The sequence below is a fragment of the Haliotis rubra genome, unplaced genomic scaffold (genome assembly GCF_003918875.1).
Source record: "Haliotis rubra isolate DU_JTF1 unplaced genomic scaffold, ASM391887v1 Scf732, whole genome shotgun sequence".
In the NCBI taxonomy this organism is placed as follows: Eukaryota; Metazoa; Mollusca; class Gastropoda; order Lepetellida; family Haliotidae; genus Haliotis; species Haliotis rubra.
The window spans coordinates 329,764-347,169 of NW_025767449.1; the positions used below are offsets into that span (position 1 = coordinate 329,764).

At 38.2% G+C, this 17,406-nt stretch overlaps 1 protein-coding gene across 1 annotated transcript in view; it reads right to left on the reverse strand.

The window, feature by feature from the left end:
* Nucleotides 1-472: 472 nt before the first annotated feature.
* LOC124259676 (coronin-1C-like) overlaps nucleotides 473-17,406 on the reverse strand; it is a 48,390-nt gene continuing 31,456 nt past the window's right edge. The window contains 8 exon segments of the mRNA XM_046693853.1: nucleotides 473-985; nucleotides 1,053-5,198; nucleotides 11,069-11,213; nucleotides 13,634-13,672; nucleotides 13,851-13,997; nucleotides 14,971-15,072; nucleotides 15,497-15,517; nucleotides 15,519-15,558. Of these exon segments, the coding sequence (XP_046549809.1) occupies nucleotides 11,070-11,213; nucleotides 13,634-13,672; nucleotides 13,851-13,997; nucleotides 14,971-15,072; nucleotides 15,497-15,517; nucleotides 15,519-15,558 (493 nt within the window). The 3' untranslated portion in view covers nucleotides 473-985; nucleotides 1,053-5,198; nucleotide 11,069.

Consider the following 17,406-nt stretch of genomic DNA (forward strand, 5'->3'; position numbering starts at 1 on the left):
ACCACATAAATGGGCACTACCAGATTACCTGCAATGGTAAACATTAATTCAAGAGCAGGAACTGATCAAGGATATTGCCAAACAAGCGGTTCGACTGTAATACCATAGAAAATAGAGGGCTCAGTTGAATGTAAGGTTCCTCTTCTCAAAGTGCCATTGTCCACCCAATTCAGTTTGTCTATGTTCAATGTGTACTGCAAGCAAGCAGAATTTCAGTCACTCTCCAAACTGTTCAGGGTTTCTTTTGATATATATCATTAATTTCAACCATTTGGCATACTGTTGACTGCTGTATTGCAGTGTTCACATACTGGTTCCCCAAGACAGCTCCCACAGATGCAGAAACCCTTTCAGCTCAGCATCCAACAGGTGTGGCGTTTACAATGCTGCTACTCCATCTTGGATACACAGAAGCAGCACATCATCATAAACAGTATATTTATTGATATCAAAATAATCTGAGCAGAACGGATTAAGATGGAAATCTACAGCAGTTTATTGCCATACTTGTGATCATGAAAATTTACATCATTAGAAATAAAACAGTGGCAGAGCATTCGTCAAGTTATGTGGACAAGCATCTGTACATTTGTCCTTACGTTTATGCAGCAAAAGCGCAATCTAAGGTATCTAAGTTAACAAGCAAAGTTAGTTAACAGCAATAGTCACTTTTGGGATATCGTCTAATGATATATTTTAAGCTGACTGAACATGTTCCACACAGTAATACCTGAACATGTATATCAATCACTACTTAACAAAAAAATCCAAACAATGGTTTACACTCAGAATTATCATTTGTCTTATGGGAGAAAGTCACACTGAAATAATCAAATTTGATATTAGGATTTTCAAGGATAAAATGCCTTTGTAATAATTCTGAATGGTAACAGGTTTCCTTCTTCTCAAACTAGTATGTCCCAATGCTGGTTTTTAAACCATAGTGGCAACATTTATGACACAGAAAATTGCAGTCCGCCATCTTCTGATACTCTTGGTGAGTTCTTACAAACATGAGACGCCACAAACCATTAACCCCTCACATTAATTACCTCGATTTTCTCTATTCCTTCTGTTGCCACTAAATGAGAAGCATAACCAAAAATTCTTGTCTGTAACTTAACACAGAAAATGAGCACCAAGAAAAATCGCTGTGATGATCAATGACCTTGATAATGAAGTCTAAGGTTACATGAGCACGTTTGTGATCACAAGATATGGATAATGAACAAAGCCATTACAAATAGTGACACAATTCACTGCTCCATTAAACTCCAATCCTGAAAAATAGTGTAAACATTCAATTGTAGCTTGTTTGTTCCCTGTGGGATAACAATGTTGCATGAGAGGATGATATGATGACGTTCTGGAACTTATGTTCCACCATGTTCATACCAAAACCTTTCACTCACTGTTCAATGCTCACTGCCTGTCTCAGAAACTGTTACTCAAGCACTTATTCCAGGTGCACTTCTGTTTGGCCTCATTTGACAAATAATTTCCAGATACATTAACCCCAGTTTACAAGGAAAAAGGAGGGAAAGTCAAAATAAACTTTTAAACTATAAATAACAATTAAAAGATAACATTGTTTAAAAAACCTCCATGTACTTTATTAGTTTCAGTTTGAAAATTCTATAGGGTGAGTATGGTTTTATGCCGCTTTTAGCAATATTCCAGCAATATTACGGCTAATAATTCTATAGAAGAGTTGTTGTCATCGGTAAAAATGAAAATGAAAAACCTGTAAATCAAGTCTTAATGAGGCCTTACCATCCAGAAACAATGGGCATGCTGCAAAGTAAAGTGCCAAGAAGCAAATGAAACATTAGCATAAACATGCATCTGTAGCATGATAAGAGATCACTTCTGATGAGCGTCCACTTCCACACTGACCATGTCCACTCCCTGGTCCAAGCTCCACACATCCACATCCTCTACAGCGGCACACTGTTTCAACCTAAGACACAACTGCCCCAGCTGCCCTATTACAATTATCACATGACATCTTTCAGACAATTTCATTGCAACCAGTTGAAAGACTGAACTGCTGAGTTCCAAGGAGACCTACAATTAACAAATCCTAACACCAAAACACTTTCAATACCCTTTCACAAACAAACAAGTAATCTTTTTGATTTTCAATGGAATGATCCTTTGAAAAGTTAATAAAACTATTATTGTCTAAAACCATTGACCAAACAAACAGAGGATTATCATGAAAAGTCTTTTGAGTAATTCTTACTAAACAGCTACAAAATCAAAAACACTTTCTAATTTGGAAAACGAGTCATTTAAATTTAGTCAGAATATGAAGTTCCACCTCCATGAACTGTCTAAGTACAAAGATTTCAATGATCATCATCTAGCTTCTATCTGTCCCTGTAAAGTATGGTAAGCACATCTAAGCGTCATAGGTACACAATTTCATACAAGGCAAGAATACTAAGCAAAATGTCATATATGAACACATTAAACAGGCAACCAGTCCTGACGTGCTGAGGTATCAACTGTCTCATATGCATTCAAATAACATGCCTATGCATGAAAAACAAAGCAGAACAAAACAATAAGCGACATCTAACTGTTTACACTGTGGCACATAGGAAGTAACAGGATGGTTGGCATTGGGTTTTCCCAAATAGCAGTCCCTGTGGTATGCTGTTCCCCACGACCGTGTCTAAATTGGAAACATTCGTATTTGGATAACAAATTGAGGTATCAACAAAACTTGAAGACAATTTTGATCAGTAGCATTGTAGATCAGTAGCTGTTTCTTATGGTGTAAAGCGGAGAGGAATAAATGATTTTACACTAATTGTCCTTTGGAGGCAATGTTTTTGGTCAACATACATCTATGAAGCCATAACACAAGGAAATTTGAATGTCTTATCTGGGAATTTTACAGACACTTACTGGAGGCATTGGGCGAATAACGGCCTTGGAGCAGGTCTAGATAAATCCCTGAAATATCAGTAAATTGTATTTAAACTAAAACCCATACACAGCTATCAGCTAAAACTAAGGCTTGCCTAACAGGGATTTCATTTAACTCATCATGGGGTTTGATCAGGATGTAAGAGAAACTGCTGAAAACTACCAATATTGACTAACTTTAGAAAAAGTGTTAATATAAAATACAAGGAGTTATAAATAAGTATATATATGATAAACAATGGCTGAATCAAAGTGAAAGGAGTTTGATCTTTTTTTACTTTTAATAGATGTCTCAAAATTACATTTACTTTAATAGAACTATTTGAATGAGAGATATTTACAATCATGGAAGAATCTGTGTGAATCTGATACAGTACTGGGTGCTATTAGCACTAATGATGAAAGGCACTTGGAAACAAAATCAGAGTGAAGTAGTTGTAAAATCATAGTGAACAAACAAGTGAAAATGACACAATGTGCAAGAACAAAGGGAAAAACAAAAACAGAGCATTAATAACATGTGCACATTGGCAACTTCGTATCAGGAACTAAAGATTAGCAGAGAAGCGTCAAGTTACCCTCTTGCATAGACATTGACACTGTCGTGTGGAATCTCTGTCAAATATGCTGCCATACACACAACTGGGTAGTAGATATTATGAAAGGTGACCTTCTCGAACGTGGCAATATGGCTACACATGCAGTTGAGGCTGCTACAGGAATGATCAAACTCATATTGTATCACTAAAACACTATAAATAAAACGACAAACAAAACAAACCTTTTTTGGAAGGTATTGAATATGTGCTGTCAGTTTTCAAAACAGGACCAAATTAATCATACCTTACTTGTTCAAACATTCTTAGATGAAATTCAATACCTGAATTTCACTCCAAATTTTTTCATTACTTTTCCCACGCGCCAAATTCGTCACTTATCAAACACGTTTGTGTGTTCTGAAATTAACCATGACCTCAAACTGAGCATTGCTAGGAGTATAATTTGGACACTGTTGTTAGTGGTCACTTGTATCCTAAAGTGATATGAAGTGATGGATGAAATCTAAGGATGACATCTCTAATCGATTTCGATATACCAGAGTACAACATACGGGTTATATCACACACAAACTATAAACATGCACCTTGTATATCTAGCATGTGAGACTTGACTGCGAACAGCACTGCACAGAACTGTCAAGATAAAAGTGAAATGGAAAGACAAAACTTGGGTTGCTGAATCAAACACTAAGTCTGTTGCAGCAAATATTGCAGGCTGCTCACTGACATGTCTGAGGCACCGGAGTTCTGTACGGAACAAAATCAAACGATAGCTTTTATTTAGGTCTAACCTCAAAGCCTCCTCTTAAAAATAATATTTGAAGATTCAAGATTAATCATTAAAATATATCTTAATATGACAAAAATATCTTTTTTTGTTTGAAGCTCAAAGTACCAGGGGAGATAATCAATGGTATGTACAGAGTTACTTCCCCTGGCACCCTTGTGATACAACACAAAGTGAGTGGTTGTTGTCCTCCAATGAAGAGTGTAAGCAGTGACAGTTGGTACATATGCTGATCTAATCAGTCAATATTTAAACACTGTGTGTCCATTATTGAGTACAAGTTAATGGAAAGATTGACCGCAGGTCAATATATGATAAAATAGGCAATGAAGGACCTCGAGAAGCAACTGATTTTTCACCTAAACATGAAAAGACGAATCCATATTAATTTCAACTGTTCCAATCCCATTCACAGATCAATACACAAACATGACAACTGGTCAAATATGTCATTGAACCTCGAAAATTATACAATCAAATGTATAACATTGTTCAGAAAGTAGATGTGAAGTGTCTCAGACTTTCAACACATTCATTTAGCATTTCAGTTTTAATTAACAAATTACCTCAACATGAAACATGGTCAAACATGTTGACAAAAGAATTTCAAACAAATACACACTGAAATGTGTAAAACGTTTGAAGAAGTTAACACAAGAGTTCATGTTTAGAGTGCATCCACCAGTTGTGGCGAGTGTCCTCTTGGCCAGTTTTGGAAGAAGCTGTGTTATGCTGCTGCTGCTGATGCTGCTGCTAGTTAATCATCCTTGACCTCCTCCTCACTTGTCTGCGTCTCCAGTGCCCCAATCCGAGTTTCAAGCCCACAAATAAGCTTCTCCTGACTCTTCACAGTTGCTTTCAGCTGTTTTAACTCTTCCATAACTTCTTTGGGGTCAAATCCTTCGGGGCAAACTCTGTAAAAAAATGTTTTCAATGATTATCAAAAACAGTTTTAAAAAAATCATACCCATTTATGATCTGTATTTAGATATGTGTTTTAAGGAAGGTGATGCTTATTACTGTATCTGTGGTGAATGATGAAAACTCAAGTTTCCTTGTTAACAGTTACCGGGCTTGTTGCCATCATTTGATGAAGTAAGTATGACCCAAAACCAAGCAACTTTAGCATGCTAAGCATGTGATAGCCTTTACCGTACATTTACATTAGTAATACAAAAGAATGGATTAAATAACTTCTACTTGAAGTAAGGAAACCACTTACAAAAACTCTGGTTCTATGGAGCATCAATAAAGCCATAAAGAATTACCAGTAACAGACTCATCGCTGTTCAAAGACTATGTATTTCTAACTTTTGAACATATTTCTTTGGATGTTTACCAAATATTCAACAGAAAAAAAAAACCCTCAATAAATATAAACCAAACAATAAAGTATGTCTGAACATAACATTTCGAGAAAAAATAAATAAATAAAAAAATTCATTTATAAAGTCATAATCAAAGTAATAAAAACATCATTTTGTTCTTCATGACATGCAAAACCTCAACAACAAAGGCTTCCTTTTTGACAAATGTTCATGCAAGACTGAACGAAAATATAAAAACATGCCACAATGTGATATATATAAACTCTTATCTGGTTTCTACTTGTAACAAACACTTGAATGTCATGAGCACTTACAACAATGTGATAAGAAATTCAACTCTACCAAATCATATCATGCCAGCATTAAGTGTTTCAGTAAACATCAGTTCTAAGCTATTACAATACTTTACATTTAAAACAAAAATGTTTTAATTGATATCACCAAACACAAGACAGTTTCCCATACTTCAATTAAACTCATTAGATACACTCAGCTAAATTAAAACGAACAGTGCTAAATACGAAGCCTTGCATTGAGTGACCAATACTCTTTCTGAAAAAAAATAAAATTAGTGAACATTTGGGTGAAGCTATTGCAATGTTTAAGCCATTGACTTGTTGAGTTGAGTTGTCGGTTCAGTGGTGGTAGAAATCATTCATCCTTTATTGAAGTGTAGCTAATGTCCACCAAGGTTACATGACTGGTATGCTTCTTGTCTTGTTGGAAGAAAAATGTCCTCAAGAGTTGCTATAGTAACTGGTGAGTTTTCAACAGAGTCAGCTGCCTTTAAATCACTCAACTAATCTTGGAATAAATCAGCCAAACTGAGACTAATATTGGTAATAACAAAATGCAACACTTTTACCAACCTTTACTTGAAACCAAATTTCATCATTCTTACATTTTCCCAAAACTCTTGTCCACTGATGTTTGGCCCCAAAATACCTCAGTATTTAACCATAAGATTACACGAAACTAAATTTCAACTAAATTTCCTTACATGCATCATTCTGGGATGATAATTCATAAAGCCAGAGGGTACAGCTTTAAGCTTTCAGTAATATACCAGCAATATCTAAGGGACACCAAAAATGGACTTCACACATTGTACCCAGAGAGAGAATCAAACTCAGGTTTTAGGTGAACACTCTAACAACTAGGATACCCATGAAAGGAACTAGGTGAAAACTAGGGTTTTAATGTACATAACAGGGACATTCAAAGACAATTTCAGCAAACTCAAAGTGCCACCATCCACCAATTTCTTCCTATGAACGCCTAGGTACTGTGAAGAAGTGCAAAGGAACAAAGTTTAACCATCACACTACGAAGGAAGAGGTGTACAAAAGGAAATTACAATGACACAGCAGCAGGAGATGGAATCACTGCATGAAAAGATTTGCAGTGGGTACAGGTGTACCCAGTAGAGTTACAGATCACACGGATCACACAGATCACATCCAGTCCTAACCAGAAACAAAACCAGATATCATGCATTAAGGAAGTCAATGAACGTATCAGTCACGAAATCATCCAAATAATTTATTTGGTTGTTTTCCCTACATTGAGATTCCACGCAGTACTGGGAGGATATTGGTTTTAAAAGCGTACATCCCAACACCATGTGGCTGCAAAGCAAAGGAACCCTCAACTGACATATGATGCCATGGAAAACAGTTCCAAGTTGCTGTCCTTCAAGCAGAGCATACCCAACCAAGCAGCTGACCAACACACAAACCCAAACATGCAGAATTCAAACATACCCAGGAACAAACAAAGCACAAAATCAAACAAACAAACATATGATGAAAGCAAACAGAACCTCTGAAGTCCAAGCACTCTCAAAATATCAAAATTAATTAAAATGTGAGACTGCAGCTAAGTCCAAAGAAGGATTTAGAATGGAATTGCTTTCAAAATCATTTACTGACTTTGCAAAACTATAACAGAGAAGCGAACAAAAAGAAAAGTTAGCAGGAAACCAAAAACTCCTCCAGCTCCTGGGATGCTTTGACTGTCTGATTGCCTGACTGACTGGCCAGTTCCTCTACAACAATCCAGGTGATCGACAGTGAAAGAAACAAGGGCACCAAAGAGGCACATCTATAAAGAAGCCTGGAGGATTGTGAAGTAGGACTGCTGTTATCTTGCAAACACTGGACAAGAGTGCCCCTAGTTGCCTGGGTCTCTGTAGCTCACTTCATATCTGTAGGCTTTCTACATCAATGTGGTATCACTATTGCCAAGCAGTGAATTTGGTGTCTGTTGCCAACTTCCTTTTAGGGTTTCAGATGTGTCTTACACAGCCTTAATCAGTATTCTGCATCTTAACCTGACATTTATTTGGCCATACAAAGACAAGTCAAAAGCCTGAAATTCTACTTGCCTGCACAATACTTTTAGCATTAGACAAATTGACTTGGCCAACAAGTTGTACATTGGCTTTATGTCAAAGGGAACTCCAAGTGATTCAGGCCTCAGGTGCTTACCACTAAGGTGAAGCACAAATTGGTGCTGACAACCCTACAACCATTATCAAAGCAAATCTAGGGATTGGAACCTACAACCATTATCAAAGCAAATCTAGTGACTGTAACCTACAATCACTATCAGATCTAGGGATTAGAACCTACTATCATTATCAGAGCAAATCTAGGGCTTGGAGCCTACAGTCACTATCAGAGCAAATGTAGGGACTGGAACCACTATCAGAGCAAATGTAGGGATTGGAGCCTACAGTCACTATCAGATCTAGGGATTAGAACCTACTATCATTATCAGAGCAAATCTAGGGCTTGGAGCCTACAGTCACTATCAGAGCAAATGTAGGGACTGGAACCTACAATCACTATCAGATCCAGGGATTAGAACCTACTATCATTATCAGAGCAAATCTAGGGCTTGGAGCCTATAGTCACTATCAGATCTAGGGATTAGAACCTACTATCATTATCAGAGCAAATCTAGGGCTTGGAGCCTATAGTCACTATCAGAGCAAATGCAGGGACTGGAACCTACAATCACTATCAGATCCAGGGATTAGAACCTACAATCACTATCAGATCCAGGGATTAGAACCTACTATCATTATCAGAGCAAATCTAGTGATTGTAACCTACAATCACTATCAGATCTAGGGATTGGAACCTACAGCCACTATCAGAGCAAATCTAGGGATTGGAACCTACAGTCACTATCAGAGCATATCTAGGGTTTAGAACCTACAATCACTATCAGAGCAAATCTAGGGCTTGGAGCCTACGGTCACTATCAGAGCAAATGTAGGGACTGGAACCTACAGTCACTATCAGAGCAAATCTAGGCATTGTAACCTTCAATCACTATCAGATCTAGGGATTGGAACCTACAGTCACTATCAAGAGAGAAATCTAGGGATTGGAACCTCCAGGGATTAGAACCTACAATCACTATCAGAACCCATCATTATCAGAGCAAATCTAGTGATTGTAACCTACAATCACTATCAGATCTAGGGATTGGAACCTACAGCCACTATCAGAGCAAATCTAGGGATTGGAACCTACAGTCACTATCAGAGCATATCTAGGGTTTAGAACCTACAATCACTATCAGAGCAAATCTAGGGCTTGGACCCTACGGTCACTATCAGAGCAAATGTAGGGACTGGAACCTACAGTCACTATAAGAGCAAATCTAGGCATTGTAACCTACAATCACTATCAGATCTAGGGATTGGAACCTACAGTCACTATCAGAGCAAATCTAGGGATTGGAACCTACAGTCACTATCAGAGGATAATCTAGGGTTTGGAACCTACAGTCACTATCAGTAGGGCTGGAGCATATCTAGGGTTTGGAACCTACAATCACTATCAGAGCAAATCTAGGGCTTGGAGCCTACAGTCACTATCAGAGCAAATGTAGGGACTGGAACCTACAATCACTATCAGATCCAGGGATTAGAACCTACTATCATTATCAGAGCAAATCTAGTGATTGTAACCTACAATCACTATCAGATCTAGGGATTGGAACCTACAATCACTATCAGAGCAAATCTAGGGATTGGAACCTACAGCCACTATCAGAGCAAATCTAGGGATTGGACTGACTGACTGACTGAGTTTAGTTTTACGCCGCTTTTAGCAATATTCCAGCAATATCACGGCGGGGGACACCAGAAATGGGCTTAACACATTGTGCCCATGTGGGGAATCGAACCCAGGTCTTCGGCGTGACGAGCCAACGCTTTAACCACTAGGATACCCCACCGCCCCCTAGGGTTTGGAACCTACAATCACTATCAGAGCAAATCTAGGGATTGGAACCTACAGTCACTATCAGAGCAAATCTAGGGATTGGAACCTACAGTCACTATCAGAGCATATCTAGGGATTGGAACCTACAGTCACTATCAGAGCAAATCTAGGGATTGGAACCTACAGTCACTATCAGAGCAAATCTAGGGATTGGAACCTACAGTCACTATCAGAGCAAATCTAGGACCAGACAATTGATCAACAGCAACCTACAGTCACTATCAGAGCAAATCTAGGGTTTGGAACCTACAGTCTATCAGAGCAAATCTAGGGATTGGAACCTACAGTCACTACGAGATCTAAGGTTTGGAACCTAGTCACTATGAGATCTAGGGTTTGGAACCTACAATCACTATCAGAGCAAATCTAGGCATTGGAACCTACAGTCACTATGAGATCTAGGGATTGGAACCTACAGTCACTATGAGATCTAGGGATTGGAACCTACAATCACTATCAGAGCAAATCTAGGTATTGGAACCTACAGTCACTATGAGATCTAGGGATTGGAACCTACAGTCACTATGAGATCTAGGGTTTGGAACCTACAGTCACTATAAGATCTAGGGTTTGGAACCTACAATCATTATCAGAGCAAATCTTGGGATTTGAATCTACAATCATCAGATTCAGGGACACCTAAGAGATGCAATTTCACAACAAATTGCCCTGGCTATGCCCACTTGTGGATTCAAAGTGGGTGACTTGGGTTTAATGCTGCTCTGAACTATGTTCTAGTTATATTGTCTCATGCCAGCTAAAAGTGATTCTACCACTTCAGTGAAACCCATGAACATGGTTAGGGGTCTGACAAACTAGGAACATACTCAAGGCAAATGCATAATCAACCGTTCGTGGATTGCCAAAGGGAGGCAACTGCACTGCATTTTGTGGTGCCTCAAAACAATGGCGCCACCACGAACCTGGTAGATTAAGAGATTAGGTTGAGGTGTACGACAGACAAAAGACAACACACCATCACAAAAGCTCCCTTGAACCTCAGTTCAGGTTAGCACAGGATACCGTTCCCAGTTCAGTAGGATTAATGTCGAGTTACGCAACGATACAGCCATGCACATTCAACAAACGAGTAACACAAAAGAAAGCCATGAAACGGAACTTGCAATACAAAGTGAGAGGCTGAGACCGAAATACATTAAGCTTTTCCTTCATCCTCTTCCGACGTATTAACTTCATATTGGGACAGTTTCTCTTCTAGTGTTTTTATTCGTCGTTCATGAGCTTTCACTATCAGTTTGAGTTTGCGCATATCATCCAGAATGCCTTGGGGGTCAAATCCCTGTTCAGAGATAGAAACAAAATAAACACATGCACAAAAAATAAACAACCATAATCACCGAAGCGAAACCAATATTCCCACAAATCATCTAAGCCCTTTACTGGGAAATGTCTTGTGATGTCTCAATTTGGTACTAGTTTTACTGGGGATTTTTCAGCTTAAAATTGAATTCACTACACTCATAACAAAGTAAACAAAAATGCATTCAAAAAAATGCAGTCACTCAAAATGTACGACACAATATCCATGACACACTGAAAAATAATAAAAAAATTAACTGTACATGAACTTAATGTGTATATTGTACACTGGTATATAAACACACAGCCATGACGGCCTTGATGACATAATCACAGGTTAGATTGGTGAAGGTTTAAATATTTGTGAAGGTTAAAGGGTTGGTAAAAAGACAATACAATCCCTTAGTTGGTGAATAAAACATTATATGTCAATAAGCATGCATGAGAAAAACATCATTTAGATATCTTACTGATAATAGCATGTAAAATTACAATTCATTAAGTTCAGATGTCAGTGCCTGCTACTCCTAAAAATATAATTGTAGACATTCCACTATGTCAGAATGACCATCTGCGAACTTTGAGTGAGTCAGTGAGTTTAGCATTATGCCGCTTTTAGCAATATTCCAGCAATATCACGACAGGGAACACCAGAAATGGGCTTCACACATTGTACCCATGTAGGGAATCCGAAACCGGGTCTTCAGCGTGATGCTTTAACAACTAGGCTACCCCACTGCCCTCTGTGAACTTTGACTGACCCATGAAATGTCTGACATTACCCAATCAGAAAGCAGCTCTCTCAAGCTTCATGGCAATTGTCTTAAACTTTAGTTCCGTTATAGCTTACGCTTAGGAACATATACTGACTTACAAATTTCGAAAAAGGACAAATGAAAATTCTAGTGTCTAATACAATATTGAGACTCAAAGGGACAACAAATTTTTCTTCATCATAGGTGTAGTTGGTGATAAATAGGTGGGATAACAAACAGATTGTTACACGTCATATCTATATAAGCATGTTCGTTATAAATGTAGTTTACTGTAGATGTCTGAGATTGATTGGCACAATGAACCACAAGCTATGAAAAGTGTCTTTCATTTCAAATGTTTATCAAACTAAAGAAACAGATTGAGTGATGATTTTGACAGAATCAGCATCAGTCTGTACCTGCCGTCAGGAATGTTTAGTGTTACCAATTTGAGATCGCATGATTAGAAATTTAATTTAATTTGATTGGCCACTTACATGGCACTGAGCTTCACGCTGCAGGGACATGCTCTATGCACATACAACATGATGGCCATTATTACCCCGGATAACCCAAGCTGCCTGTGAGGCGCTAGAAGATTAATAGTTATATGACTTATACCACTGGGTACCCATTTTCTGCTAGGTAAACAGAGGCAATTTTGAACAAACTCACTAGCCTGAGGTGCGACCAGGTAGGTGCTTCATTATGGGACAGGTCAAAAGTCCTAGAAACTCTCAGGAGTCAATCTGCCAAACACAGTCACCACTCCAAGAACTCTCTATGGCCAACGCTTAGAAAACACCTTTAGAATCTCACTCATCACAAGTGATGCTCTGATAAAAGTTCATCCGGGCGTGGTCATCCAGACGTGACCATAATATAATGTCAAGTTATCTGTGTAGCAGTAGCAGGCATTTAGATCTGACTTTAAGAGACTGACATCCTGAAAACACACTTCTCCTTCACATTTAGGCCAATATTTACTTTACCCTACTCATCAGTCTTACTTACCTGGTTCTACAATGTACATATGCTAATCTAATAGTTACTGATGGACTAATCTTCATTATATCGTCTATAATGATGAACTCGAGCTGTGGATATATTGCTAAATCAACACTGTTATTGTAAGTTTTATCTATCTCAGAATGAGTAAATGAAGGACTGACTGTCATTAATGGTGATATAATATTTAAAGAATACAATGTGATACGGATAGGACAGGGAGTGTTACAAACCTTAGTATTAATGGTATCCATTAAATGAAACACTATCTGTCAATAATGGCACAATTTTAATATAACTTCTTCAGAATCATCACAAAAATAATTCATAGAAATATATCAAAACAGCACTCATGCTAATAAAAGAAAATTATTTTAATTTAAGACATACTTGAAACTTGTCATTTGTCTCAGTTTTTTTAATACCTTTTTCCACAGTTAACAAGTTTACCATATTCCATCGTTGACAATTTTACCTTATTCCATGATTAACAAATTTACCCTACAGTAGATTTAAATGTGCCCTGCATTGCAGTCAGTGCAAAGGAAATCTGGAGGCAATGGGTGAGGCATTTGGTTAGGCAAGGTTGTGAAGCGCTTCTTATTGAAAAGCTTAATCTTTTAATAATCGTATCTACCACATGTTCATCTGGAGGAGTAGACGTGGTAGAAGGTTTCTAAAAAATAAAGAATTAAATGAGTTCATTTCACTTTTCAAACAAACACTTGAGTATTTCCTGATTGGTTATCTGTGTATAAAGATATTAGTCCTCTGCTGAAACACAAGGTGAATGAAAACGTGGAATGCAATGAAACAGTTCATGAGGACTGGACACAGATGACCGGTCAACTCACCGGGGGAAGAACAGGGGCTGCTGCAGCTTCAGAGTTTGTTGACTGAGCCTGGGATGTTCTGGTGGGCATCTTGTCCAGAACATTGGACCTGCGCACCACCTTCAAGGCATCCTTTCTTGTTGGAACAAAGCCTCCTTTCAGGGACACCTGAAACACACCCATAAAGAAAGGTCTTAGTTGGAATAGAGAGGGAGTCTTCTGTCTTGCTGTCTGTCTGTCCTTATTGGGATCTGTTGCAGTTTTATAGTGCTTGCCAGAGATCCAATATGCTGTAGTATAGCAGTGTATAAAACATAGCCCGTCCCACCGTCCTTGACGGTATACTTTTGTGAAGGATGGTCTATTAAATAAGTAAGGCTGTCCTTCGGTCAGGGGAAATATTTGTAAAAATAAACTTAACTTGGTTTGAACTTTGTCTTATCTAATATTTTTTCATTGTTTTAGTTTTGGGGACTGGCTGTGTTTGTTCAGGACTGGTCACTTTTTTGGACAGCCAGTCCTTGGACAGCCTTATTTCAAAACAATTTTATACACTGAGTATAGGCATGGATACCCCTCTGTGACAAGATGTGCTGGCGAGGCCTACAGTCCTTGTTTTACCAAGCATCAGACTTGGTATCAACAAGAACAATCTTTCAACCTCTTTAGGTATGACTCAGACAAAGGATCAAAATAGTGACCCTCCAATCTCTGTGAGTAAGAGAGCTGGGTTTTATGCCGCTTTTAGCAATATTTCAGCAATATCACAGTGGGTGACACCAGAAATGGGATTCACACATTCCGATCTCTGTGTCTTACACCACAGGCTTTGATGGGGTCTCCAAGATTACAACAACCAGGTCAGAATGAAGTATTTTCCAAATTCTTGGTAGAACTTGACATTCAACTGAAATGAAAACATCACACGAGGGCAGAATACAAACTATATCAGCATTATCACCCTCACTGAGCGATCAGAATCAAGTATTTCCCAATTTCATGCAAGAAATGAGGATAAAAGTGAAACAGAAAACAGGACACCTAAGAAGACACTTTAACCACTAAGCTACCCCACTATAACTGTACACAGAGCATATATAATCATCTGTTAAACTACTTATGTTACTGAAGAACACTGTACCATAATAGGCTCTGCATCTTTGCCACCAAACCATTCCTCTGCTGATAAAGCAGGCGTGTCCGAAGGTGTGTCTGGGTACAAGTCATCCTGGAACAGCTCGGACTGCAGAAGAAAATAGTACTCATTATTTATCAAGACATCAGGATAAAATTTATGGTAATACATTTGCCAAAATCTGAAAATTCAACTGGAACATTTTTTAAAACCCAGATATATCCCTATAAAAAAGTAGGGAAAATACCAGTAATGAGCAGTACGTCATTAAAAAATATAGTCCCCTTCCACCAAATACCTAAGTACTAAAGCAGTAGACTCTTTCAGTTGTATGATATTAGATTAAGTTTGCAAGTCAACTTTATAACAATTTGACCTAAATCGATACCAACTCCAGTAACATTAAGCTCTTTTCTAGAGGAATGATGTCACCTGTTTAATGCATAATTCATGAAGCCCAGGTTTAACACTGAATGTCCTGTGCCTACTTGTCATTATAACAGGCTTTACTGCAATTATTCAGTTACATTACCTTTCTTGGTACTGTGAAGGGGGATGACTTCACAGAGACCACTGTTGTGTAGTTTGTATATCCTGACAAAACAAAACATTTCACATTATTGACTGAAATGGGCAATGATGATGGCAGAGCAATCACAACCAAGAAGTGTGTAGAAACCGTAACTAGTACTTAGTGGTGGTCCGATTAATTGAAATAATCGAAGATTGGTCGTAATGACTAGACGACCAAGCAATCGATCATAATTTCTCATAACCGAACACAAACAATTCTGGAACACTTGTTTTCATTAACAATATTTTTCACATTGTTGGTTTTGTCTGTTACATTTCGTAAGCACTACAAGCTCGTTTCAAGTCATGATTGAATTATCTTAAAGATTCCAAGAAATTTATGTTCCTAACATACTAGTCATCCTTTAAAGATGTGAAATTTTGCCAAAAAAAAAACCCAGAAGAACTACATTTTTTCCCCTTATTTTAATGCGCATTAACAAATTTCATAAATGACGCTAACCAATTATTTTCGATGATTGATTGGTAGTAATGAACCAATCATCAGTTATGAGATTTCAACCGATTCCCAACACTACTAGTACTTTAACATTACTTCCATTTGACTTAGTATGTGGATATGGACTAGCATAAGCTCTGCCTAGTTGACCATAAGAAATGGGTGAGTGAGTGAGTGAGTTTTGTTTTACGCCGCACTCAGCAGTATTACAGCTATATGGCGGCGGTCTGTAAATAATCGAGTCGGGACCAGACAATCCAGTGATCGACAGCATGAGCATCGATCTGCGCAATTGGGAACTGACGCCAAGTCAGTGAGCCTGACCACCCGATCCCGTTAGTCGTCTCTTACGACAAGCATGGGTTACTGAAGGCCAATATTTTAACCCGGACCTTCACAGGTTCATAAGAAATGGCTTTGAGTGAGTGATTGAGTTTTACACCGCACTCAGCAATATTCCAGCTATATGGCGGCAGTCTGCAAATACATGTCTGCACCAGACAACCCGGTGATCAACAGCATGAACATCGATGTACTCAATTGGGGTACGATGACGTGTGAACCAAGTCAGCGAGCCTGACCAGCCGATCCTGTTAGTCGCCTCTTACTACAAACTAGGGTTACTGAAGATCAATTCTAGCCCGGATCTTCACAGGTGAAATGGGTTTGAACTATTGGCTGGAATTGTTGACTACTGTTGGAAAGCAACAAGTTGACAAACAATCATAAACAGCATTATTGGTAAAACTGTAACATCTTGCAGTGCAGCTGTTTGTATGAAGTAAATTACCTATAAAACAAACATCAATAACTTGAACTAGGTCACAATGCACCACATTGTGTCCTGTACAATGGAAATAATTGTATAATCAAATTTGACTGAAACACAATGTTTCCACTCAAGGTGACATTTTCTGTTATACTTTGTATTGATCTTTGATGTACAGAGAGTTCAAGTTTTACATTGCACACATCTGCATATATAACAAATGAGGTAGCCTATAAATAACTGTGTCCGGCTGTGACAAAGGAGTGGTTGAGAGCAGGATGTCCCCACGGGAACAGTTACACTTAATCAGGCCTAACCTTGTAAATACCCAAATCATCAAGCATCAAGAATACAAGGACATGAATAACTTTATCTAGCTACATTGTAGTGGCATGTAATAAATCAAGGTTGGACCAGTCAAACCAATAATCCACAGCATGATGCTCCCATAAGGGTATGATGACACGATCAAGTCAAACACTGTCACTCAGATCCTACGTTAGATGGTACAGACTTCAATGCGGCGGGGCATACTACTGATAAAAGAAGTAAGAAAGTCGTGGTCCATGCTGTCCCAATATTGGACCACCTCTTCATTCATTTCAGCAATATTTGTCAGATTTTTCTTATTGACAAATTC